This window comes from Coregonus clupeaformis, chromosome 16 (genome assembly GCF_020615455.1).
Source record: "Coregonus clupeaformis isolate EN_2021a chromosome 16, ASM2061545v1, whole genome shotgun sequence".
NCBI classification, from domain to species: Eukaryota; Metazoa; Chordata; class Actinopteri; order Salmoniformes; family Salmonidae; genus Coregonus; species Coregonus clupeaformis.
In genome coordinates this window covers 220,001-247,430 of record NC_059207.1, presented here as the reverse complement: position 1 = coordinate 247,430, position 27,430 = coordinate 220,001, and the positions used below count along the sequence as shown (strand labels likewise).

The 27,430-nt window shown below is 46.2% G+C and overlaps 1 protein-coding gene across 1 annotated transcript in view; it reads left to right on the top strand.

Moving 5' to 3' along the window:
* LOC121551860 (cAMP-dependent protein kinase type I-beta regulatory subunit-like) overlaps window positions 1-27,430 on the top strand; it is a 56,696-nt gene that overhangs the window by 24,070 nt on the left and 5,196 nt on the right. Inside the window, exons 5-6 of the mRNA XM_045225823.1 lie at window positions 2,657-2,717; window positions 9,128-9,249. Of these exons, the coding sequence (XP_045081758.1) occupies window positions 2,657-2,717; window positions 9,128-9,249 (183 nt within the window). The remainder of the gene's footprint in view (window positions 1-2,656; window positions 2,718-9,127; window positions 9,250-27,430) is intronic.

Sequence of the window (27,430 nt, the reverse complement as noted above, 5' to 3'; positions counted from 1 at the left end):
GGGCCCTGGTAGAACGTTGGGAGAACATTGGTAGAACGTTCCTACATCAGGGTTTCGTGTTCTAATGCTATGGTCTGGTGCATCAGTGTGGTCTGCCGGTGAGTGGAGAACGCTCAGTCTTTCACCGTCTATTTCTCAGTACTGAGACATTGGTTTGATTTTCCTAATAGGTTTTCAGTCAAAACTTTAAACATGTTAGTCATGAAGCAAGCTGTCTGGCTGTCTAGGCATCAGAAAAATGTGAAAGGCGGCAGAACTAAAAACAGACTCTATTTTACACACAAAAACACATGCACACATACTCACTACTCACACTCACATACATAAACACTCACACACACACACATTCTCTCTTTCTCTCTCTCTCTCCCTCCCTCTCTCTCACACACACACACACACACTCTATTTCTCTCTCTCTCTATCTCTCCTCTCTCTCTCTCACCCCCCCACACACACACTCTCTTCTTTCTCTCTCTCTCTCTCTCTCTCTCTCTCTCTCTCTCTCTCTCTCTCTCTCACACTCTCACACACACACACACACGCACATCCAAGAGTGAGTGGATGGCAAGAGCCAGAGAATTCCTTTAATCAAGTTGTTTACTCTTGGGAGTAAATGCATCACTTGCTTGGGAACATTTCTCCCCTTTTAAGAGAAAATGTGAAATTATATTAAATTAGAGGCAGCAGCAGCAGTCAGACACTTCCAGACTAAAGACACCCTTGGTCTTGAGTCACTGTATAATTTAAATATGCAAACATAATGCTGCTGCTGCCTGGGAGCAGACTGGGATGACGCCGTCTCTCTCTCTCTCTCTCTCTCTCTCTCTCTCTCTCTCTCTCTCTCTCTCTCTCTCTCTCTCTCTCTCTCTCTCTCTCTCTCTCTCTCTCTCTCTCTCTCTCTCTCTCTCTCTCTCTCTCTCTCTCTCTCTCTCTCTCTCTCTCTCTCTCTCCTATATCAATCTTTTCTCTATTTTTTTACTTTCTCTCTGTCTTCCTCCCTCACTCGCTCTCTTTTTTTGACTCCTTTCTCTCCCCCCTCTCTCTCTCTTTCTCCCTCTCTTGCTCTTTCAATTCAATTCAAAGGGCTTTATTGGCAAGTGAAGTAGACAATAAACAAAAGTAAAATAAAAAATAAACAGTAAACATTACACTCACACAAGTTCCAAAGAAATAGACTTTTCAAATGTCATATTATGTCTATATACAGTGTTGAAACGATGTGCAAATAGTTAAAGTACATAAGGGAAAATTAATTAACATAAATATGGGTTGTATTTACAATGGTGTTTGTTCTTCACTGGTTGCCCTTTTCTTGTGGCAACAGGTCACAAATCTTGCTGCTCTCTCTCTCTCTCTATATCAATATTTTTCTCTCTTTTTGGACTTTCTCTCTGTCTTCCTCCCTCACTCTTTCTCTCTTTTTTTGACTCCTTTCTCTCTCCCTCTCTCTCTCTCTCTCTCTCTCTCTCTCTCTCTCTCTCTCTCTCTCTCTCTCTCTCTCTCTCTCATCTCCCTCGTTGCCCACTGAGATGTAAAGAGGAGCGTAGCGTAGCACAGTGGGTCTAGACTTGTCAGAAAGCACCTGTTGATCATAGTGACGTCAGAATGGGAGGAAAGTCCCCTACTATGTGGGTGGGTGGGGAGGCCAGAGCTACTGTATCCCCTACTATGTGGGTGGGTGGGGAGGCCACAGCTACTGTATCCCCTACTATGTGGGTGGGTGGGGAGGCCACAGCTACTGTATCCCCTACTATGTGGGTGGGTGGGGGAGGCCACAGCTACTGTATCCCCCTACTATGTGGGTGGGTGGGGAGGCCACAGCTACTGTATCCCCTACTATGTGGGTGGGTGGGGAGGCCACAGCTACTGTATCCCCTACTATGTGGGTGGGTGGGGGAGGCCACAGCTACTGTATCCCCTACTATGTGGGTGGGTGGGGAGGCCACAGCTACTGTATCCCCCTACTATGTGGGTGGGTGGGGGAGGCCAGAGCTACTGTATCCCCTACTATGTGGGTGGGTGGGGAGGCCACAGCTACTGTATCCCCTACTATGTGGGTGGGTGGGGAGGCCACAGCTACTGTATCCCCTACTATGTGGGTGGGTGGGGAGGCCACAGCTACTGTATCCCCTACTATGTGGGTGGGTGGGGGAGGCCAGAGCTACTGTATCCCCTACTATGTGGGTGGGGTGGGGAGGCCACAGCTACTGTATCCCCTACTATGTGGGTGGGTGGGGAGGCCACAGCTACTGTATCCCCTACTATGTGGGTGGGTGGGGGAGGCCACAGCTACTGTATCCCCACTATGTGGGTGGGTGGGGAGGCCACAGCTACTGTATCCCCTACTATGTGGGTGGGTGGGGAGGCCAGAGCTACTGTATCCCCTACTATGTGGGTGGGTGGGGAGGCCACAGCTACTGTATCCCCTACACACACACACATACATACAGTGCTATACAACACACCACAGTGCTTTACACCTCCCACCTACTGCACAGTACTGTTACCACTACTGGTCCCAGTGACACACCCACGTTTTAGAAATGTTATTTTAGCCAGTTATGGAACTGCCCTTCTCTCCTTGTCAACCTGTTTTTGTATTCTGTTTCCTGTCTTCTGTTACATGTTCTAACTCTGTTTGTTTTCTCCTCTACAGGGTAGTACACTGAGGAAGAGGAAGATGTACGAAGAGTTCCTGAGCAAGGTCTCCATCCTTGGTGAGTGTGTGTGTGTACTTGTTGGTTTGTTGGGTGATTGCATTTGATATGAGAGGCATGCGTGTTTTTATATGTGTGTGTACCTGTGTGTTTTTATATCAAATCAAATCAAATCAAAGTTTGTTGGTTGCGTACACAGATTTGCAGATGTTATTGCAGGTGCAGCGAAATGCTTGTGTGTCTAGCTCCAACAGTGCAATAATACCTGTCAATAAAAAAACAATACACACATAATCCAAAAATAAAAAATTACGAAGTATCAGAACGAGCAATGTCAGAGTCTGCAATATAAATACAAAACATTAGGAACAAACAAATACATGCACACACATATAAAAACACACAGGTTTTTTTTAAACACAGGCACACAGACGAACACAACCTTATAATACTGTAAGTCCAGTTTGTGGAGTCATACATATGTAGAATCTTCATTTGATCACCCTGTTGCAGGAGAATGCGGTGCAGGAAATGTCAAACTTGTAGTGTATTTGAGGTTTAAAAAGTTTTCTGAAGTCTGTAATTTTTACTTTGAAATGTCCAACTTGATTTGCCTCTCTCTCTCTCTTTACAGTGTGTATGTGATGTGAGGGCCTCTCTCTCTCTCTTTACAGTGTGTATGTGATGTGAGGGCCTCTCTCTCTCTCTTTACAGTGTGTATGTGATGTGAGGGCCTCTCTCTCTCTCTTTACAGTGTGTATGTGATGTGAGGGCCTCTCTCTCTCTCTTTACAGTGTGTATGTGATGTGAGGGCCTCTCTCTCTCTCTTTACAGTGTGTATGTGATGTGAGGGCCCCTCGCTCTCTATTTACAGTGTGTATGTGATGTGAGGGCCTCTCTCTCTCTCTTTACAGTGTGTATGTGATGTGAGGGCTTCTCTCTCTCTCTTTACAGTATGTATGTGGCCTATCTCTCTCAACCTACTTTTGTAATACACTACATGCCCAAAAGTATGTGGACACCTGCTCGTCTAACATCTAATTCCAAAATTATGGGCATTAATATGGTGTTGGTCCCCCCATTTGCTGCTATAACAGCCTCCACTCTTCTGGGAAGGCTTTCCACTAGATGTTGGAACATTGCTGCGAGGACTTGCTTCCATTCAGCCACGAGCATTAGTGAGGTTGGGCACTGATGTTGGGCGATTAGGCCTGGATCGCAGTCGGCGTTCCAATTCATCCCAAAGGTGTTCGATGGGGTTGAGGTCAGGGCTCATTCAAGTTCTTCCACACCGATCACGACAAACCATTTCTGTATGGACCTCACTTTGTGCACGGGGGCATTGTCATGCTGAAACAGGAGCGGGCCTTCCCCAAACTGTTGCCACAAAGTTGGGAGCACAGAATCGTCTAGAATGTCGTTCCCTTCACTGGAACTAAGGGGCCTAGCCCAAACCATGAAAAACAGCCCCAGACCATTATTCCTCCTCCACCAAACTTTACAGTTGGCACTATGCATTGGGGCAGGTAGCTTTCTCCTGGCATCCGCCAAACCCAGATTTGTCCATCAGACTGCCAGATGGTGAAGCGTGATTCATCACTCCAGAGAACGCGTTTCCACTGCTCCAGAGTTCAATCGTAGCGAGCTTTACACCACTCCAGCCGACACTTGGCATTGCGCATGGTGATCTTAGGCTTGTGTGCGGCTGCTCGGCCATGGAAACCCATTTCAGGAAGCTCCCAACTAACTGTTCTGGTGCTGACGTTGCTTCCAGAGGCAGTTTGGAACTCGGTAGTGAGTGTTGCAACTGAGGACAGACAATTTGTACGCGCTTCAGCACTTTCGGCAGTCCCGTTCTGTGAGCTTGTGTGGCCTACCGCCGCAGCTGAGCCATTGTTGCTCCTAGACATTTCCACTTCATAATAACAGCACTTACAGTTGACCAGTGCAGCTTTCACAGTGCAGAAATTTGATGACCTGACTTGTTGGAAATTTGGCATCCTATGACGGTGCCACGTTGAAAGTCACTAAGCTCTTCCTTAAGGCCATTCTACTGCCAATGTTTGTCTATGGAGATTGCATGGCTGTGTGCTCGATTTTATACACCTGTCAGCAACGGATGTGGCTGAAATAACCAAATCCACTCATTTGAAGGGGTGTCCATATAATTTGTATATACAGTATAGTGTATGTAGCTAGCTAGTGTGAGACTTCGAACATAGCCTGTGAAACTAGTGAGGTCCTTAATTTTGGGCATAGCAATCAAAAGGAAGGGTTATGGCTTATTATTGATTCAAGAGGTTAAATGAAATTCAAGAAATGAAATGAAAAGACATGGCCTTTATTTTCATTTATTTTATTTTATTATTGGCCCTCCCCCCAACCCTGTTAAGATGGGCACAGGGCCGTTTCCCATTTCTGACCTTGTTGCAGTGTGTGTGTTCACACGCGTATGTGTGCGTGCGTACGTGTGTGTGTGCATACATGTGAATCAGTGGAGGCTGCTGATGGGAGGACAGCTCATAACAATGAGTGGAAACCATGTGTTTGATGTATTTGATACCATTCCACCTATTCCGCTCCAGCCATTACCACGAGCCCGTCCTCCCCAATTAAGGTGCCACCAACCTCCTGTGATGTGTGTGTGTGTGTGTGTGTGTGTGTGTGTGTGTGTGTGTGTGTGTGTGTGTGTGTGTGTGTGTGTGTGTGTGTGCGTGCATGCGTGGCTGTGTGTGTGTGTGTGTGTGTGTGTGTGTGTGTGTGTGTGTGTGTGTGTGTGTGTGTGCGCGTGCGTGCGTGCGTGCGTGCGTGCGTGTGTGTGTGTGTGTAGAGGACATGCCTCCTGTGAGGGGTTATTAACTGGTTATTAACTGGTTATTAACTGGCTGAGTAAACACACACAGGACCGACCCCTCCTCCTCAGCTCTATCCCCCTCTTTCTCTAGTTTTCATTACCCCCATGTCCCTCCTTTTACGGCCCCAACAAGGCCCGTATTCAAACACCGACCTCTCTCTTCAAACTTATTTTCTTCCCTCTCTTTTCTCCTCCCTCCTTTGAGGAGGAAGAGAGGGAGGGAGGGAGGGAGGGAGGAGGGAGTGTTTTTGTTTGTCTTTGAATTCAGCGATAGCCACGAAATTGGGTACAATCCCTTGATGTCGTTTGGGGTGAAAGGGGGGAACAACATGCTCTCCAGTGGCAGACACACACACACACACACACACACTCTCTCTCTTACCCACACACACACGCACAATGACCAGTGTGCCCCAGTGAAGGGAGTTAGTTAAGTGGGGTGAAGGCTCTGCGGAGTGTGAAATGTTGATACTGCAAGGAGACTGACAAAGACTGAGGCTCACATTACCACTGTGTTAGCTGTTAGTTAGTTCAACATCTTCTAGAGGATCCCACTATGGCCTGGTGATGCAACAGTCTAGAGCAGGGGTGTCAAAGTCATTCCATGGAGCTCCGAGTGTCTGCAGGTTTTTGTTTTTTCCTTTCAATTAAGACATAGACAACCAGGTGAGGGAAGTTCTTTACTAATTATTGACCATAATTCATCAATCAAGTACAAGGGAGGAGCGAAAACCCGCAGACATTCGGCCCTCCGTGGAATGAGTTTGACATGTGGACTAGAGAGAGAGAGAGAGACACATCTAGACACCGTTGCCCTAGAGCACAAAAAAAAAACTTAAAACACCCAATAATGCATGCAGAGCAGAATTAGGCCGATACCCGCAAATTATCAAAATCCAGAAAAGAGTCGTTAAATTCTACAACCACCTAAAAGTAAGCGATTCCCAAACCTTCCATAACAAAGCCATCACCTACAGAGAGATGAACCTGGAGAATAGTCCCGTAAGCAAGCTGGTCCTGGGGCTCTGTTCACAAACACAAACAGACCCCACAGAGCCCCAGGAAAGCAACACAATTAGACCCAACCAAATCATGAGAAAACAAAAAGATAATTACTTGACACGTTGGAAAGAATTAACAAAAAAACAGAGCAAACTAGAATGCTATTTGGCCCTAAACAGATAGTTTACAGTGGCAGAATACCTGAGCTCTGTGATTGACCCAAAATTAAGGAAAGCTTTGACTATGAACAGACTCAGTGAGCATAGCCTTGCTATTGAGAAAGAAGTAGGCTATGTGCACACTGCCCACAAAATGAGGTGGAAACTGAGCTGCACTTCCTAACCTCCTGACAAATGTATGAGCATATTAGAGACACATATTTCCCTCAGATTACACAGACGCACAAAGAATTCGAAAACAAATCCAATTTTGATAAACTCCCATATCTATTGGGTGAAATACCACAGTGTGCAATCACAGCAGCAAGATTTGTGACCTGTTGCCACAAGACAGTTGTGAAGAGGGCACGACAACACCGTTTCCCCCTCAGGAGACTGAAAAGATTTGGCATGGGTCCCCAGATCCTCAAAAAGTTATACAGCTGCACCATCGAGAGCATCTTGACCGGTTGTATCACCGCCTGGTATGGCAACTGCTCGGCATCTGACCGTAAGGCGCTACAGAAGGTAGTGCGTACGGCCCAGTAAATCACTGGGGCCAAGCTTCCTGACATCCAGGACCTATAATACTAGGCGTGTCAGAGGAAGGCCCCAAAAATTGTCATAGAGTCATAGACTGTTCTCTCTGCTACTGGACGGCAATTTTATGGTGTTACTTCTTGATTATTGTTGTTTTTTAACTTTAGTTTATTTAGTAAGAGAGAGTGAGAGAGAGTGAGAGAGAGAGAGAGTAGAGAGAGAGAGAGAGAGAGAGAGAGAGAGAGAGAGAGAGAGAGAGAGAGAGAGAGAGAGAGAGAGAGAACCCTGTATATAGCCATAATATGACATTTGAAATGTCTTTATTCTTTTGGAACTTCTGAGTGTAATGTTTACTGTTAATATTTATTATTTATTTCACTTTATTTCCCATGCCAATAAAGCCCTTAAATTGAAATTGAATTGAATTGAATTGAGAGAAAGAGTCACTGAGACAGGACACACACATACATGCACACACACACACACAACAAGCTCTCACAGCCCCACTGCAGAATCAGACATTTGTCCATAGACGTCAAATTTCGAAGGTTAAGTTTAGGCTTTAATTCCGAATGGTTAAGTTGAGTGTTAAGGTTTGAGATAGGGATAGAGCCGGAGCTCACTGCTTACGCCCATCCACCATCCCCATCCACAATGCCCTTGCAGAAACCCACGCCTTCTTGATGGTAATATCGCTCACTGTTGCGCCTAGTGGACGGTTTTTAAGTCATCTCCTGATGTCCTGCTTACCTGGACGGACATCTAATTTCGCAGTGGATCTAGAGCGACCTGGCTGACAAACACACAGAGACACGTACACACACGCACACACACACATACACACACACACACACACACACACACAACTCACCTAACCCTTAACCTGACAGGTAAACCTATGAATTGGATAATAATATTGGGGTTGGAGTTAAATTTAGTAAATGTGGTTGTCATTGATGGTTCACTATACTATATATGGCTGAATGTTGCGTTCATGTATTCAGCACTCTTCCAAGTATAATACCTTTTTATAGCCAAGATCTGCAAATACCCTCACCTTCTAGAAATATCCACTCTGTTGAATCACTCCTTCAGAGCCCTGTGTAGCCTACTACTGAAATGCTACTGTACTGCTCCACAGTATACAGACCCTGATGTGGTCAGTACAGTATGAATGGGAGCTGTTAGTCGTGTCTCTTTAATTGGAAAAGGGGGAGAGGAGGAGGGGGGGAGGGAGGGAGGGGAGTAGGAGGGAGGGAGGGGGAGAGGAGGGGGGAGGAGGAGAGGAGGGAGGGGGGAGAGGAGGGAGTGAGGAGGAGGGAGGGAGGGGGGAGAGGAGGGAGGGAGGAGGAGGGAGGGAGGGGGGAGATGAGGGAGGAGAGGAGGAGGAGGAGGGAGGGAGGAGGGAGGTAATGTCTCTTGCTGAGTGAGTGGATTAGTATGAGGTGGGAAGGAGGGGAACTGCCCCAATGAAATATGAGTGTTTAAACAGGAGCCATTATCTACTGTGGCCAGCACAGCGGGGGGACGTACGCACACACACACACACACACTTATTCCCTAACACTGCTGCATAGGGACCAGTAGAAATCAGCACTGTCAGTGGCTTCCTATTTCCCCTCTGTCAATAAGCCAATTGGATATTCCCATACTGAAGTGTAGTCACCTACATTCTAACACTCAGCACCAATCATACTGGACACACAGGCCCCTCCCACAAACTGTATTAAAGAGATCATCTAATAGTCAGATATTTGTGTGATAAAACCTCAACCCATTGACTGACTACACACTAACTACATGATGCAGGAGGGCCTGTCTCTCAACATAGGAATGTGTGTGTGTGTGTGTATCTGTTTGTATGGCCCAATATTAGATTATTTGTCTCTGTTGCTGACCCTCTTGTCCCCCTGCAGAGTCTCTGGACAAGTGGGAGCGTCTGACCGTAGCTGATTCCCTGGAGCCGGTCCAGTTTGAGGACGGGGAGAAGATTGTGGTGCAGGGAGATCCCGGAGAGGACTTCTTCATCATCACAGAGGTACAGGAGTGTGTGTGTGTGTCTCTCTCTCTCTTTCTGTCTACCACACTGTGTGTCTGTGTCTATGTGTGTTTGTGTGTACGTGTGTGTGTGTGTGTCTATGTCTGTGTGTGTGTGTGTCTCTCTCTCTCTTTCTGTCTACCACACTGTGTGTCTGTGTCTATGTGTGTTTGTGTGGACGGTGTGTGTGTGTGTGTGTGTGTGTCTATGTGTGTTTGTGTGTACGCGTGTCTCTTTCCAGTCGTCACTAGCTTCCACATCCACAAAGTCATAATTATGGCTAAACCCCACCCATTTCTACAATTTATGCAAATAGTCCGGGTAGCCATTTGATTAGCTGTTCCGGAGTCATATGGCTTGGGGGTAGAAGCTGTTAAGAAGCCTTTTGGACCGAGACTTGGCGCTCCGGTACCGCTTGCCGTGCGGTAGCAGAGAGAACAGTCTACGACTAGGGTGGCTTGAGTCTTTGACAATTTTTAGGGCCTTCCTCTGACACCGCCTGGTATAGAGGTCCTGGATGTCAGGAAGCTTGGCCCAAGTGATGTACTGGGCCGTACCCATTACCCTCTGTAGTGCCTTGCGGTCGGAGGCCGAGCAGTTGCCATACCAGGAAGTAATGCAACCAGTCAGGATGCTCTCGATGGTGCAGCTGTAGAATTTTCTGAGGATCTGAGGACCCATGCCAAATCTTTTCAGTCTCCTGAGGGGGAATAGGCTTTGTCGTGCCCTCTTCACGACTGTGTTGGTGTGTTTGGACCATGATAGTTTGTTGGTGATGTGGACACCAAGGAACTTGAAGCTCTCAACCTGCTCCACTACAGCCCCGTCGATGAGAATGGGGGAGTGCTGGGTCCTCTTTTTCCTGTAGTCCACAATCATCTCCTTTGTCTTGATCACATTGAGGGAGAGGTTGTTATCCTGGCACCACACGGCCAGGTCTCTGACCTCCTCCCTATAGGCTGTCTCATCGTTGTCGGTGATCAGGCTACCACTGTTGTGTCGTCTGCAAACTTAATGATGGTGTCGTGCCTGGCTATGCAGTCATGGGTGAACAGGGAGTACATTAGGGGACTGTGCACGCACCCCTGAGGGGCCCCCGTGTTGAGGATCAGCGTGGCAGATGTGTTGTTACCTACCCTTACCAGCTGGGGGCGGCCCGTCAGGAAGTACAGGATCCAGTTGCAGAGGAAGGTGTTTAGTCCCAGGGTCCTTAGCTTAGTGATGAGCTTTGAGGGCACTATGGTGTTGAAAGCTGAGCTGTAGTCAATGAATAACATTCTCACGTAGGTGTTCCTTTTGTCCAGGTGGGAAAGGGCAGTGTGGAGTGCAATAGAGATTGCATCATCTGTGGATCTGTTGGGGCGGTATGCAAATTGTAGTCGGTCTAGGGTTTCTGGGATAATGGTGTTGATGTGAGCCATGACCAGCCTTTCAAAGCACTTCATGGCTACAGACGTGAGTGCTACGGGTCGGTAGTCATTTAGGCAGGTTACCTTAGTGTTCTTGGGCACAGGGACTATGGTGGTCTGCTTGAAACATGTTGGTATTACAGACTCAATCAGGGACAGGTTGAAAATGTCAGTGAAGACACTTGCCAGTTGGTACACGTCCTGGTAATCCGTCTGGCCCTGCGGCCTTGTGAATGTTGACCTGTTTAAACGTCTTACTCACATCGGCTACGGAGAGCGTGATCACATAGTCATCCGGAACAGCTGATGCTCTCATGCATGCTTCAGTGTTGCTTGTCTCGAAGCGAGCATAGAAGTAATTTAGCTCGTCTGGTAGGCTTGTGTCACTGGGCAGCTCGTAGCTGTGCTTCACTTTGTAGTCTGTAATAGTTTGCAAGCCCTGCCACATCCTACGAGCGTCGGAGCCGGTGTAGTACTTGTGTTTGTGATGTGTCACTGTGTCAGTGTGTGTGATGTGTCACTGTGTCAGCGTGTGTGATGTGTCACTGTGTGTGTGTGTGATGTGTCAGTGTGTGTGTGTGTGATGTGTCAGTGTGTGTGATGTGTCAGTTTGTCAGTGTGTTGTGCTCTTTGTATATCTGTGGTTAGATGTGTATCAAAGTTTATGATGAAATTCCAGTGTCTTGTTACTGTATATCAATACTTCCTCTTGCCTGAGGTCGCTGACAACTGTGGGCCCAGGTCACGTACGTGTCATCAGCTGGGGACCCTGGCAGGGCAATATATGTGTCATTATCCCGAGACGTAGGCAGGTGCTTAGTTTGAGATCAGAACTGATTCCATCCTTATTGCTTCCAGCAGACAGACGAGGTGGCGGTGTGAGGTGTTTGTGTGTGTGGTGTGTGCGTGTGTGTGTGTTCTGAGTGAGAGTGAGCGAGCAAGCGAATGAGTTGGGGGTTTGGGAGAGGGGGCTGGTCCCCCTGTCCCCCCTCACACTGCTGGCTTTGTGGTTCTGTGGAGCAGGGACCCTTAGAACAGGGCCCCCCACCTGACAGCCAGTCAGTCAACCTAACACACTTTTGATTAACTCCATAGTTTACAAGGGGTTCCACCAGGGTCAAGCCAAGAGGACCAGTGTGTGTGGAGGAGTCGTCTGTCGTTTTTTTGGTCTGTCGTTTTCACCGCCTGTTTCTCCTCCTTTCACAACCCTCAGCTCCTGTTTAAACGTGGCCTGCTCTCATTCCTTTTCTCTCTCCCCCTCTCCTTCTCATCTCTCTTCCCCCCCTCTCTCTCTCTCTATCCCTCTCCTCTCTCTACCTCTTAGTCTCTCTCTCTCTCTCTCTACCTCCCTCTCTCTTCCTTACGCTCTCTCTCTCTCTCTACCCCGCCAAACCTTTCTCTCCATCTCTACCCTACTCACTCTACCTCCTCTCGCTCTCTTTTATCCCCTCTTCCCCCTTCCCCTCTGTCTCTCTCTCTCTCTCTCTCAGCCCTAACAGCCCCAGTGATTGGTAGCTAGCTAGCATGGAGCTCTGTGAGCCAAGCCCCAGTAAGGTGCAGCTGAGACTGGAGGGCTGGAGGGGTATTATCAGGCTGCTAAGTGAAGTATCGCTCCTTATCCCTCCTTTTGGCTCGCTCTCCATCTCCACCTGCACCAATGGACCTGCAGCACTGGAGCCCCAGCCCTCCCTCTCTACCTCCTTCGTTCCCTCACTTTCTACATTCCTCTCCCATCCTCTCTTCCTCTGGAAGGCAACTGCATTGACTGTGCTGTCCTCTCCTTGTTTCCAGATTGACTGTGCTATCCTCCTCATAGTTTCTAGATTGACTGTGCTGTCTTCTCCTTGTTTCCAGATTGACTGTGCTGTCCTCTCCTTGTTTCTAGATTGACTGTGCTATCCTCCTCATAGTTTCTAGATTGACTGTGCTGTCCTCTCCTTGTTTCCAGATTGACTGTGCTATCCTCCTCATAGTTTGTAGATTCCATTACAGGTCAGGTGACGTGAGAGAGAAGAGAGGTAGGTCACATACTACAGAGTCTAGACTTCCAGTTGTTCACAGGTAGGTAGGCTAAGGCCCTGACCATAGGCATAGGAGAGACAGGCTGGAGAGGAGATTCATACATAGAGAGCAGAAAGCACTGAGTGAGAGAGAGAGAGAGAGAGAGAGAGAGAGAGAGAGAGAGAGAGAGAGAGAGAGAGATCTTTTCTGCTCTGGACTGCTCTGGACATCCCCTCCAGCGGGCCCTCAACCCAGTCAGTCCATTCCTTTGTCCCCCTGGGTACTCTCTCGTCCCTGTGTGTCTCTGACAGATCAGGACCCCGCTGAGAACATGGCCCTTTTTAAACAGGGACAGGCATCTGGTGTCATTTCTAAAGCCCCAGGAAAAGAATAGGGGAAATTTCCCACTGAAAGCTGAAAAAACCCTGTATTTCTCACTTGTTTCTCACTCATTTAGTTTCAGAGGGACATCCAGACCTCCTGTCTTTTATATAATCTGTCCGAGTCACTCTTTCCTTCCTTTCTCATGGGTGACAGCATGGGTATCCCATGTCAGGGTGTCTTAAATTAATGTATCTGATTTAAAGGCATTAATAAGTCTTACAATGTCTTAAATTAAGTTTTGAATTTTTTTTTAAATGCAGTTTGAGGTCGGTTCGGTTTCGGTTCGAATATAACAAAATAATCAACATTTTCGATTTCGGTTTCAATAATTTTTTTCAACATTAAATGCTCTATGCTGGTTGAATGCTGTAACAACACAGAATAAAACAATTAATACAAGTTTCATGATGGTAGTGACTGCCCATGACTGCTTATCACTTATTAACTATCAGTTATTCACATTACTTGACTTTAATAAAATATTTCAGTTGTTGTGTATATTACATTTGTTTTATTTGATGACTTTATTATTTCATTCCAAGTCATCATCTCATCTCTATAGAGCTGTCTGACAAAATCACTATTTTAGTAGGTCTTCAAATTAAATAAGGCATACTTTTATGACTGCTGAATACCAACTATCAATCACTTAGATCATGTATTTTCAGGTATAGATACCCCGCGAAGCAACTGCTCCCTCTTGATCACAAATGCTTCTGTCTTTATGTAGCAGGCGTAAAAAAAAAACACAGACCGGACAAGTAGTCGCGCAATGGATTATGGTCATTGTGGTTAATTATCACGTTTTCTGCACTAAACTATGTAGAACATTGGCCTGTTGGAAACTACAACTCCCTACTACATCGCACAGTTCGGGCATGATCTGATTTATCTCTAGAGAAACTGCAGTGCAATGTGCGCATTGAGCTAACAGAAAATAAACTAACTGAAATGGAATTCAAATAATTGAACCTATGTCAGTCAATTACATTTTGGTTAATTGCGCAGCACTAGTAATTGAGATGATGGGCCAGAGGAATGGAGCGGTGAATACATCAAGTAGCCTTTATAGGCCTGTACTGTCAGATCAATTGCATGGCTATCTAGTAATATATATCATATTTAGAGTTAACAATGTAGCTAATGTGTTTTGAGTTCCCACTTCCTCAGGTGGTGAAGTATGTATCAAATAGACATGGCCTAGGAAAATATGCACACAAAAACATGCAGGCAAATGAATCTAAAGAGCCAAATAGATTATTCTGGATCCTATTTTGACATGTAGCACATCAAAAACTCCACAATGCATTTCCTGAACATATTAGAGGAAATAGCTAACTTCTTTCATGTCTTACTTGGCACTGGAAAAAGACTAGTCTAGAGCCCTCCCGCTTAGCTACCTTGCTTCGAAGTATAGCCATTTGATACCTGATTCACAGAATGAGGGAATTATTTTATTCGACTATTTGGTTGTAGGCTCATGTTCTAATGTTATAGCATAACACCTCCAGGCGAGCTACTGGGTGTGTAGACTTTTGTTCCAGCCCTACTCTAACAGACCAGATTCTACAAATCAAATGCTCAACAGGCTACAACAGAACCTTGTTAAGCTGACTCGGGTGTGTTTAAGCAGTGCTGGGTGAAATGCCTGCACACCCAGTGGCCTAGCTCTCCAGATGGAGAGTTGACCACGTGTTTTATACAGTAACAGTGCTGTATATTTTACTTTTGAGGCATTTCTTCACAGTGGTATCGTTATGGTATTGAGTATCATTATACTAAGCTGGTGTTAGTATCGTAGGCAAAATTCTGAATACAGAGTTTGTGATCTAGCTAATGATTAGCCCATTGGGGTAGCCTAAACCAATTAATGTGGGCGACCCCATGCTTCAGCCATCTATAGCCTAGCCACTATGCTACTACAGCCGTTAGGCTACAGGATTATACTTATTGCTAAAATAGCACACCTGCCTGATAATATGAGCTAGGCTATAGCCTTTGGTGAAAGAGCCAGCCCTAAAACAAACTTTTTTTTACCAAAATGGGCTCATTTCTGGAGAGGAATATTAGCAGGTGTGTGGCACTCGCAGAACTCAACATTTGTATTAAATTGCATTCCAATAGCCATTAAAATACAATTTCATGGAACCTGCAGATACCTGCATGTTTTACAATCCACTATCTTTCTGTCTTCCTCCTTTGGTGTTACAGTATGTACTGTTCTGTATATTTATCTCTCCCTCCTTCTGTTTTCATCTCTCTCTCTCTCTCTCTCTCTCTCTCTCTCTCTCTCTCTCTCTCTCTCTCTCTCTCTCTCTCTCTCTCTCTCTCTCTCTCTCTCTCTCTCTCTCTCTCCCTCTCCCTCTCCCTCTCCCTCTCCCTCTCTCGCTCCTTCCCTGGAGGCTGGCTCTCCTGACCTCGTGTGAAAGTCAGCAGAGCCACATTCCACCAGACAACCGCCCTGCTCTGGGAAAGTCAGACCCAGCCACAGAGAGAGAGAGAGAGAGAGGGAAGGAGGGATGAGCTAAGGAGAATAAGGGAGAGATGGAAGGTAGAGGAGAGGCTGAGGGGGTGGGGGGTATACCACATCACATCTTGACGTTGTTGTTGCAGCCTCTCATTCGTCATACTTTCATCTCATCCCTTTGTTTTTTCTCACCGATGCTTAGGTAAGCCCTGTCAACTCTCCTTTCTTCGTTTGAAAAAGTCCCCTCGTAATTCTCTCTCTCTCCCTCTTTCTCTATCTCCTTCCTTCTCTCTCGCTCTCTCTTCCTCCCTTTCCCTTCTCTTTCTCTCTCTTTCTACTGTCTCTCTCTTTCTGCTGTCTCTCTCTTTCTGCTGTTTCTCTCTTTCTGCGGTCTCTCTCTTTCTGCGGTCTCTCTCTCTCTGCCAAAAGACAAACCCCCAATCACTAATGATATGGTGCGTAGGAGGGATTAAAAACCACGTGGGATAAAGACATCACTTTCCTTTCACGCACCCCAGAGGAGAGGAGAGAGGGAATAGGGCCTTAATGAAAAGTGGCGTGTTTACATTTCTTCTCACACTGTACAAACCAGCCATTACACAGACTGTCTGGCAGTGCCGTGAAGAAGACTACGCCTCACAAAAGGATAGGAGGGGTGTAGACGGCTTTCACTGTTCAGGGGTGTATCCTCCGATGCCGCCGACGCACACACAGATCACATATACACACCAGGGCGGTAGCCAGTCAGGGTTTTAGTGATGTGGGAGGGCTTGGTAAAAACTTTTAAATGATATTTGGAGAACAGCAAAAACAAGCAAAAATTACCCCAGCCATTATCACATTGTTTGCTGTAGCTTCATTCACCTCAGTCACAAAAACATATCCTATTAGCTATACAATTAGCCGCTACACATTAACAAAAATATATCATTTAATACCTACAGAGGGATCTGTTAGCAGAAATTATATTTTATTAAAGGGATACTTCAGGATTTTTTGAAGGAAGTTGCTAACTAGCGTTAGCGCAATTGCTAACAAGTGTTAGTGCAATGATTGGAAGTCTATGGTAACTGCTAGCATGCTAGTAGATACCATAGACTCCAGTCATTGCACTAACGCTAGTTAGCATAGAGTACCACAGTATGAGTCATAATACCCATAAAACCTAGCGGTCAAACAGGGAAATGGTTCCAATCGTTTTTCCACCATTCCCATAGTGGATTTTAGAAACACTTAAAAATAAGGGCTGTGTTTCGTGTAGGCTTACCCTGGTGTGACATTTTGATTACTTTGTAAATCTTTCTCAGACAAGTTGACTTTTATCAATATATTCGTCTATATAAACCTTTACAAAAGGTAAACAAATAAGTTTGCTTTACAGAACCTTTTTTTGTTGCAGTTTTACAGCACATTTCCTGCAATTTTACACAATTTGCCATGTGGTGGGGATAATTGTGGTGGGGATAATTGTTTGGCAGTTTTAAAAGTTCATTTCCTGCAATTCTACACATTTTGCCATGACTTATGCCATGTTAATATGATATCTGAGTGAGAGTGACTAACAAAATCAATGTGGGTCACCTGGAGGTCAGGGCCCCTGGGCACGTGCCCGGTCGGTAATTCGGCCATGATTAGATAACTGGCTAGACTAACTAGACTCATTTACCAATCTAAAAAAGGTAGACTCAGAGAAATGACATTGCCATGAGCAGCACTGCAGATATTGAGATGAGCGACATGCAAGACACACACAGTATCTGCACATTTGCACGGATTCCCTTCACACTGTTCACAGCGTGGTAGCCAAGGTGAGCCTCAAGCTTCAACACTCTCAGTTGTTGCAGAAATTGACCCACTATGCTGTTTACTTTCTGCATCAACGTCATATAGCTGAGTCTACCTTTAACTGACATGGGCTAATTGAGTGACTGTCAGTGAGTGACATATAACAAGAGGAAAACTGCTGATGCACAACCAAGTTTCAAAATGTCACCTTGTGTATTCTACTATTGTAACTCTCAACAGTAAATTGAGACCCCGACTGAGTTCCCCAAAACATTTTGTTACTGAGGTCCGGACCTCGGTGTCCTCCTACTGTAGGTAGCTACGACCCTGGTACACACATACACTATGCCACTCAGGACTGTAAATCAACATAGCTTCATGAAAATGTGTAGTACAGTGATTATTCTCTTAGTGATTACAATGAGATCGTGTTTTGGTCACACTCTGGACCCCAATACTTGGGACGCAGCCTCCACGTCACTCCCTAAAGAAACACCCTCACTGATGTTATTCCCATCCAGACAGACTTTCATATCATAGGGTTATTTGTCTTCCTTCCTCATAGCAGCAGCAGCTACCATCATATCATTACTCCTGAGGGTATTGCTCTGTCAGCAATAAGACAGTTGATGTGGGGATAGGCTCTTTGTTTTCTAGCACTGGCTATGTCCCCTAATGTGCTCTGTAAGTGATCTGACTGTGTGTGGGGGGGTGTATGTATGTGCGTGTGTGTGTGTGTGTGTGTGTGTGTGTGTGTGTGTGTGTGTGTGTGTGTGTGTGTGTGTGTGTGTGTGTGTGTGTGTGTGTGTGTGTAGGTGCAGACTTATACGGTGAGACAGTGCAGACAGAGTGCTGGGTGGCCTCGTGTGAACAAGCTACTCAAAGTATCTCCTTTCTCTTCTCTCCCCCTCTCCTCCCTCCATCCATCCCTCCATCCCTCTCTCTCTGTCTCTTTCTTTGTCTATCCCCTGTGTTTGTTCAGCAGTCGTTACTTCCTGCTTCTGAGCCACTACATTTTGACATGTCACACGCAAACTGACCCCTTGCATTCTGCGATACTGTGTGTGTGCGTTGCGTGTGTGTGTGTGCGTGTGTGTGTGTGTGTGTGTGTGTGAGAGTTTTTCTGTGTGGGGTTTGTTTCTTTGGTCTCAGACTGACATACACACACAGTGCTATCTGCCCATTGATCTCTCTTGGAGGTTTAGTATTTAGCAGAGTGATGGATGTTGTCTGCCTGGATGTTGTCTGCCTGTCATTATTATTATTAGGTGGGCCTGCTCTCTCTCTCTCTGCCTCTCTTCTTCTCTCTCTCCCGCTCTCTCTCTTTCTCGCTCTCTCTCTCTCTCTCCCTCCCTCTCTCTCTACCCTCCCTCCTCCATCCCTCCCAACTCTCTCTCCCTCCCTGGTTAATACTGTACTGTATCTAGGGATCTCAGCTCATGGTTAACACTGTACTGTATCTAGGGAGCTCAGCTCATGGTTAACACTGTACTGTATCTAGGGATCTCAGCTCATGGTTAACACTGTACTGTATCTAGGGAGCTCAGCTCATGGTTAACACTGTACTGTATCTAGGGAGCTCAGCTCATGGTTAACACTGTACTGTATCTAGGGAGCTCAGCTCATGGTTAACACTGTACTGTATCTAGGGAGCTCAGCTCATGGTGTGGTATACAGTGCATTTGGAAAGTATTCAGACCCCTTAACTTTTTACACATTTTGTTACGTTACAACCTTATTCTAAAATGGATTAAATACATTTGTATTTACACACAGTACCCCATAATGACAATGCGAAAAACAGAAATACCTTATTTACGTAACTATTCAGACCCTTTGCTATGAGACTCGAAATTGAGCTCAGGTGTTTCCATTGATCTTCCTTGAGATGTTTCTACAACTTGATTGGAGTCCACCTGTGGACATGACAGCCCGCTTGGAGTTTGCCAAAAGGCACCTAAATACTCTCAGACCATGAGAAACAAGATTCTCTGGTCTGATGAAACCAAGATTGAACTCTTTGGCCTGAATGCCAAACGTCACATCTGGAGGAAACCTGGCACCATCCCTACAGTGAAGCATGGTGGTGGCAGCATCATGCTGTGGGGATGTTTTTCAGCGGCAGGGACTGGGAAACTAGTCAGGATCAAGGAGAAGATGAACGGAGCAAAGTACAGACAGATTCTTGATGAAAACCTGCTCCAGAGCGTTCAGGACCTCAGACTGGTGCGAAGATTCACCTTCCAACAGGACAATGACCCTAAGCACACAGCCAAGACAACGCAGGATTGGCTTCAGGGCAAGTCTCTGAATGTCCTTGAGTGGCCCAGCCAGAGCCCGGACTTGAACCAGATCAAACATCTCTGGAGAGACCTGGAAGTAGATGTTCAGCGACGCTCCCCAACCAACCTGACATAACTTGAGAGGATCTGCAGAGAAGAATGGGAGAAACTCCCCAAATACAGGTGTGCCAAACTTGTAGCGTCATACCCAAGAAGACTTGAGGCTGTAATCGCTGCCAAAGGTGCTTCAACAAAGTACTGAGTAAAGGGTCTGAATACTTATGTAAATGTGATACCGTTTTTTTTATTTTTATAAATTTGCAAAATAAATCTAAAAACCAGTTTTTGCTTTGTCATTATGGGGTATTGGGTGTAGATTGATGAGGGATTATTATTATGTTTTTAATCCATTTAAGAATAAGGCTGTAATGTAACAAAATGTGGAAAAAGTCAAGGGGTCTGAATACTTTCCGACTTTACAGTGCGGTATATGAGATAGTGATCTCTGGGCCACACTGGATGGGCCTGTTCAGCAGTGTGGAAAAACTGTCCTTGTTCTTTACAGTTTGTCTATGTGTACAGTCTCTCTCTCTTTTCTCTCTCTCTCTCTCTCTCTCGCTCTCTCTCTCTTTTCTCTCTCTCTCTCTCTCTCTCTCTCTCTCTCTCTCTCTCTCTCTCTCTCTCTCTCTCTCTCTCTCTCTCTCTCTCTCTCTCTCTCTCTCTCTCTCTCTCCCTCCCTCCCTCTCTTTATAACTCTCTCTCACAATTTGATCTCCTTTAGCATTTGTGATCTTAATCCTCTACTGCCCCCTCACAGTACAGTAAAATGAGGCTCCCCTCCCCTCTCCTCTCCTCCCTTCCTCTGCTCTCTTCTTCTCATCCTTATCCTCTCAACTTATCCTCCTCTTCCTCTTCCTCTTCTCCCCTCCTCTTGGCTCTTGGCTCCGTCAGGCTGGCTCCCCGTGTGTGTGAGACGGCAGGATGGAAGAGGAGGAGGGAGAGGAGGGGGAAGAAGGGTGGGAATAGAGGGGCCCTTCTGGCCCTGGGCGCATCGCTGTTGGCATCCACTTAATATGTGTGTGTGTGTTTGTTTAACTATCCTTGTGGGTACCAGAAGTCCTCACAAGGATAGTAAAACAAGGGAAATTCAGGCAAGTGGGGAGATTTTGCCTGTCCCCACAAGGAAAAATGCTATTTTAGGCTCAGGTGTTAGGTTTAGGGTTAGGGTTAGGGTTACAATTAGGGTTAGAATTAGGGTTAGGGTAAGGGTTAGTGGTTAGGTTTAGGGAGAGGAGTTAGGTTTAGGGTTACGGGTTAAGGTTAGGGTTAAGGTTAGGGTTAGGGGTTAGGGAAAATAGGATTTTGAATGGAAATTAATTTTAGGTCCCCACAAGGATAGAAGAACATAACATGCGAGTGTTTGTGTGTGTGTGTTTGTGTGTGTTTGTCAGTATAAAGGGTTTTTGTGTGTTATTTTGTGTCTACATTACAGTATGTGTGTGAGCTTGTATTACAGTATGATGTACAGCATGTGTCTGTGTGTACACATACAGTGTGTGTGTGAGAGTCAGTGTGTGTTGGTGTGGCCCCCACTACTCTCCTGTGCTCTCAGGCCTCTGCCTTTCCCACAGAGCCTGTAGGTCTGTAGGTCTGTCTGTCTGTCTGTCTGTCTGTCTGTCTGTCTGTCTGCCTGCCTGTAGGTCTGTCTGCCTGTAGGTCTGTCTGTCTGTAGGTCTGTCTGTCTGTAGGTCTGTCTGTCTCTCTCTCTCTCTCTCTCTCTCTCTCTCTCTGTCTCTCTGTCTCTCAATTCAATTCAATTAAATGTGCTTTATTGGCATGACGTAACAATGTACATATTGCCAAAGCTTACTTTGGATATTTACAATATGAACATAATTAAAGTAATAATAATCAATATTGTCAATGGGACAACAGTAACAACAATAACCAAGGGTCAAAATAACCATTGAACAATAACAATATAGAGGACATGTGCAGGTTGGTTGGTCTGTCAGACAACGTCCCTCATCTTATGGCAGGCAGCAATGTAGTGCGCTGCCAACCCACAGCTCTCTGCGTCCTCCCCCAACAGGACGGGTAGCCTATCCTCATCAGAGAGGTCTTTGAAACCTTGAATAAGGGTTTCAAAATTGGGGAAATGACACTCTCTAATTGTCAAGAAATGCTGCTCTGTCTCGGGTTCTGCTGTGGTGCAGTGGTTGCACAGCCTTTCCTCTACAGGGAGCCAGGTTTTCCTGTGTCTACCCTTCTCAATGGCAAGGCTGTGCTCACTGAGCCTGTACTTTGTCAAGGTTTTTCTAAGGTTTTGATCAGTAACCAAGGTCAAATAGTTTGCCACGGTGTACTGTCGATTTAGGGCCAGATAGCACTGCATTTTGCTTTGTGCTTGTGTTTCCCAATAAGTAATGTTGTTTTGTTTTGTCTGTATTGTAATTTGGTTTATTCTGATTGATTGGATGTTCTGGTCCTGAGGCTTCAGTGTGTTGGTAGAACAGATTTGTGAACTCAGCCCCAGGACCAGCTGGATGAGGGGACTCTTTTTTTTGCTCAGCTCTTGGCATTGCAGGGCTTGGTAATGATATGAGAGGGGGTCACTGTCTCTCTCTCTCTGTCAGTCTGTGCCGCCGGGCCAGCTCTCTTTAATAATTTAAGTCTGTCACCACCAGGGCAGCCCGTTAATGTCATCCTCCCCCTGAAAGAGGGGTCCTCGCCCCAGCTGAGCCCCAGCTTAGCTTCAGAGCACCACAGCCACATGTTAGCCCCATAGGGTCACCCATATACAGAGAACCCCCTCTATGGGTTGACCACAGTATGGGGCCCGGGCATACTACCCTACTACCACACTACCCTACTACCCTACTACCCTACTACCACACTACCACACTACCATACTACCATACTACCCTACTACCACACTACCACACTACCACACTACCATACTACCATACTACCATACTACCCTACTACCACACTACCACACTACCCTACTACCCTACTACCCTACTACCACACTACCCTACTACCCTACTACCCTACTACCATACTACCATATTACCACACTATCATACTACCACACAATCTTACTACCACACTACCACACTACCACACTACCGTACTACCACACTACCCTACTACCACACTACCCTACTACCATACTAGCCTTCTACCACACTACCATACTACCATACTACCACACTACCACACTACCACACTACCATTCTACCCTACTACCACACTACCCTACTACCACACAACCATACAACCATACTACACACTACCACACTACCGTCCTACCCTACTACCATACTAACATACTACCACATTACCATACTACCATACTACCATACTACCACACTACCATACTACCCTTCTACCACACTACCACACTACCATACTACCATACTACCACACTACCCTACTACCATACTGGCCTTCTACCACACTACCACACTACCACACTACCATTCTACCCTACTACCACAACTCCACACCCACAACAACACACTACCACACTACCGTCCTACCCTACTACCACACTACCATACTACCCTTCTACCACACTACCATACTACCATACTAACATACTACCATACTACCACACTACCCTACTACCATACTACCCTACTACCACACTACCATACTACCACACTACCACACTACCATCCTACCCTACTACCACACTACCATACTACCCTTCTACCACACAACCATACTACCATACTACCATACTAACATACTACCACATTACCATACTACCATACTACCATACTACCACACTACCATACTACCCTCCTACCACACAACCCTCCTACCATACTACCATACTAACATACTAACATACTAACATGCTACCATACTACCACATTACCATACTACCATACTACCATACTACCATACTACCATACTACCACACTACCATACTACCCTACTACCACACTACTACACTACCCTACTACCACACTACCATACTACCGTACTACCACAAAACCACACTATCATACTACCACACAATCTTACTACCACACTACCCTACTACCACACTACCACACTACCGTACTACCACACTACCCTACTACCACACTACCCTACTACCATACTACCATACTAGCCTTCTACCACACTACCATACTACCATACTACCATACTACCACACTACCACACTACCACACTACCGTTCTACCCTACTACCACACTACCCTACTACCACACAACCATACAACCATACTACACACTACCACACTACCGTCCTACCCTACTACCACACTACCATACAACCCTTCTACCACACTACCATACTAACATACTACCATACTACCATACTACCCTTCTACCACACTACCATACTACCATACTACCCTACTACCACACTACCATACTACCACATTACCACACTACCATCCTACCCTACTACCACACTACCATACTACCCTTCTACCACACAACCATACTACCATACTACCATACTAACATACTACCACATTACCATACTACCATACTACCATACTACCACACTACCATACTACCCTTCTACCACACAACCATACATTTACATTTTAGTCATTTAGCAGACGCTCTTATCCAGAGCGACTTACAGTCATACTACCATACTAACATACTACCATACCACCACATTACCATACTACCATACTACCATACTACCACACTACCATACTACCCTTCTACCCTTTTACCACACTACCACACTACCATACTACCATACTACCATACTACCACACTACCCTACTACCATACTACCCTACTACCACACTACCACACTACCATACTATCCTACTACCACTATACCCTACTACCACACTACCCCACTACCCTACTACCATACTACCATACTACCATACTACCCTACTACCATACTACCACACTACCTTACTACCACACTACCATATTACCCTACTACCACACTACTACACTACCCTACTACCACACTACCATACTACCATACTACCACACTACCATACTACCCTACTACCACACTACCCTACTACCACACTACCACACTACCCTACTACCCCCCGAACCCTACTACCACACTACCATACTACCATACTACCCTACTACCACACTACCACACTACCCTACTACCACACTACCCTACTACCCCCCGAACCCTACTACCACACTACCATACTACCCTACTACCATACTACCCTACTACCATACTACCATACTACCACACTACCCTACTACCACACTACCACACTACCATACTACCCTACTACCTTAATACCACACTACCCTACTACCACACTACCATACTACCATACTACCACACTACCACACTACCATACTACCACACTACCATACTACCCTACTACCACACTACTACACTACCCTACTACCACACTACCATACTACCATACTACCACAAAACCACACTATCATACTACCACACAATCTTACTACCACACTACCCTACTACCACACTACCACACTACCGTACTACCACACTACCCTACTACCACACTACCCTACTACCATACTACCATACTAGCCTTCTACCACACTACCATACTACCATACTACCACACTACCACACTACCATTCTACCCTACTACCACACTACCCTACTACCACACAACCATACAACCATACTACACACTACCACACTACCGTCCTACCCTACTACCACACTACCATACTACCACACTACCATACTACCACCAACAACATGGTACGTGTGTTTTTATTGGTTTTGTTCTAACCACAGTGTAGGGCGACCACAGCTCAGAAGTCCATTGGACTGTGTACACACTTTTCTTTGTTAATCACACACACAGACACATACATTCTGGCAAGCAGGCTTACGTGCATATACACACACACACACAATACACACATGCATACACACACACTCATACACACACACGCATACACACACACTTCATATTTCATATTCTCCATATTCTCACAAGCACACCTTTGTATTAGTGCTAAATGGTTTGGTCCGATGGGATCTCTCATTGAGACTCATTATATTCCTATTGGGTATTATTAGTTCTTATTAGAAGTGTGAGCCAAGGGAAAGTTGAACAGAGCAGAGAGCTAGGGATTAGACTTAGCGAGAAGCAGAGTTCTGGCACTATCAGGTCCGTTTAAACTTAGACATGGCTGAAGACATGGGCTGTGTCCCAAATTGCACCCCATTCCCTTTATACAGCACCACTTTTGAGCAGAGCTCATGGGCCCTGATCAAAAGGAGTGCACTATATAAAGGGAACTGGGTGCCATTTGGGATGACACCATGCAGTGCACTCAGTACACTACAGTCACTAACTGCTAGCTGGTAAATCCCTTCAGGGTGCACGGACTACCCAGACCTACCCTGGAAATCATTAAACAACAAACCTGAAATGGAGTGTGATGCAGTCTGACTAACTCATGCTAATTTAGCCCAAGCCTGGTTCCCAGATCTGCGTGTGCTTTTAGTCAATTACTAAATCAACTATCGTTGCTATACCATACATGTATTTGGAGTTGCTTAGTTTATTGTCTTCCCTTATGGAAATGTGTCTGGCATCTCACATCAAACAAGCAGGCATTACATGTCTCTCCAGGGGCAGTGGACTAGAGGTCTTCTCGGGTATTCGGGTTCGGGTGGACCCGTGAAGACCTCTACAGTGGACTAGAGGTATTTTCGGGTATTCGGGTTCGGGTGGACCGGTGAAGACCTCTACAGTGGACTAGAGGTATTTTCGGGTATTCGGGTTCGGGTGGACCGGTGAAGACCTCTACAGTGGACTAGAGGTATTTTCGGGTATTCGGGTTCGGGTGGACCGGTGAAGACCTCTACAGTGGACTAGAGGTATTTTCGGGTATTCGGGTTCGGGTGGACCGGTGAAGACCTCTACAGTGGACTAGAGGTATTTTCGGGTATTCGGGTTCGGGTGGACCGGTGAAGACCTCTACAGTGGACTAGAGGTATTTTCGGGTATTCGGGTTCGGGTGGACCGGTGAAGACCTCTACAGTGGACTAGAGGTATTTTCGGGTATTCGGGTTCGGGTGGACCGGTGAAGACCTCTACAGTGGACTAGAGGTATTTTCGGGTATTCGGGTTCGGGTGGACCGGTGAAGACCTCTACAGTGGACTAGAGGTATTTTCGGGTATTCGGGTTCGGGTGGACCGGTGAAGACCTCTACAGTGGACTAGAGGTATTTTCGGGTATTCGGGTTCGGGTGGACCGGTGAAGACCTCTACAGTGGACTAGAGGTATTTTCGGGTATTCGGGTTCGGTGGACCGGTGAAGACCTCTACAGTGGACTAGAGGTATTTTCGGGTATTCGGGTTCGGGTGGACCCGTGAAGACCTCTACAGTGGACTAGAGGTATTTTCGGGTATTCGGGTTCGGGTGGACCCGGTGAAGACCTCTACAGTGGACTAGAGGTATTTTCGGGTATTCGGGTTCGGGTGGACCCGTGAAGACCTCTACAGTGGACTAGAGGTATTTTCGGGTATTCGGGTTCGGGTGGACCCGTGAAGACCTCTACAGTGGACTAGAGGTATTTTCGGGTATTCGGGTTCGGGTGGACCCGGTGAAGACCTCTACAGTGGACTAGAGGTATTTTCGGGTATTCGGGTTCGGGTGGACCCGTGAAGACCTCTACAGTGGACTAGAGGTATTTTCGGGTATTCGGGTTCGGGTGGACCGGTGAAGACCTCTACAGTGGACTAGAGGTATTTTCGGGTATTCGGGTTCGGGTGGACCCGTGAAGACCTCTACAGTGGACTAGAGGTATTTTCGGGTATTCGGGTTCGGGTGGACCGGTGAAGACCTCTACAGTGGACTAGAGGTATTTTCGGGTATTCGGGTTCGGG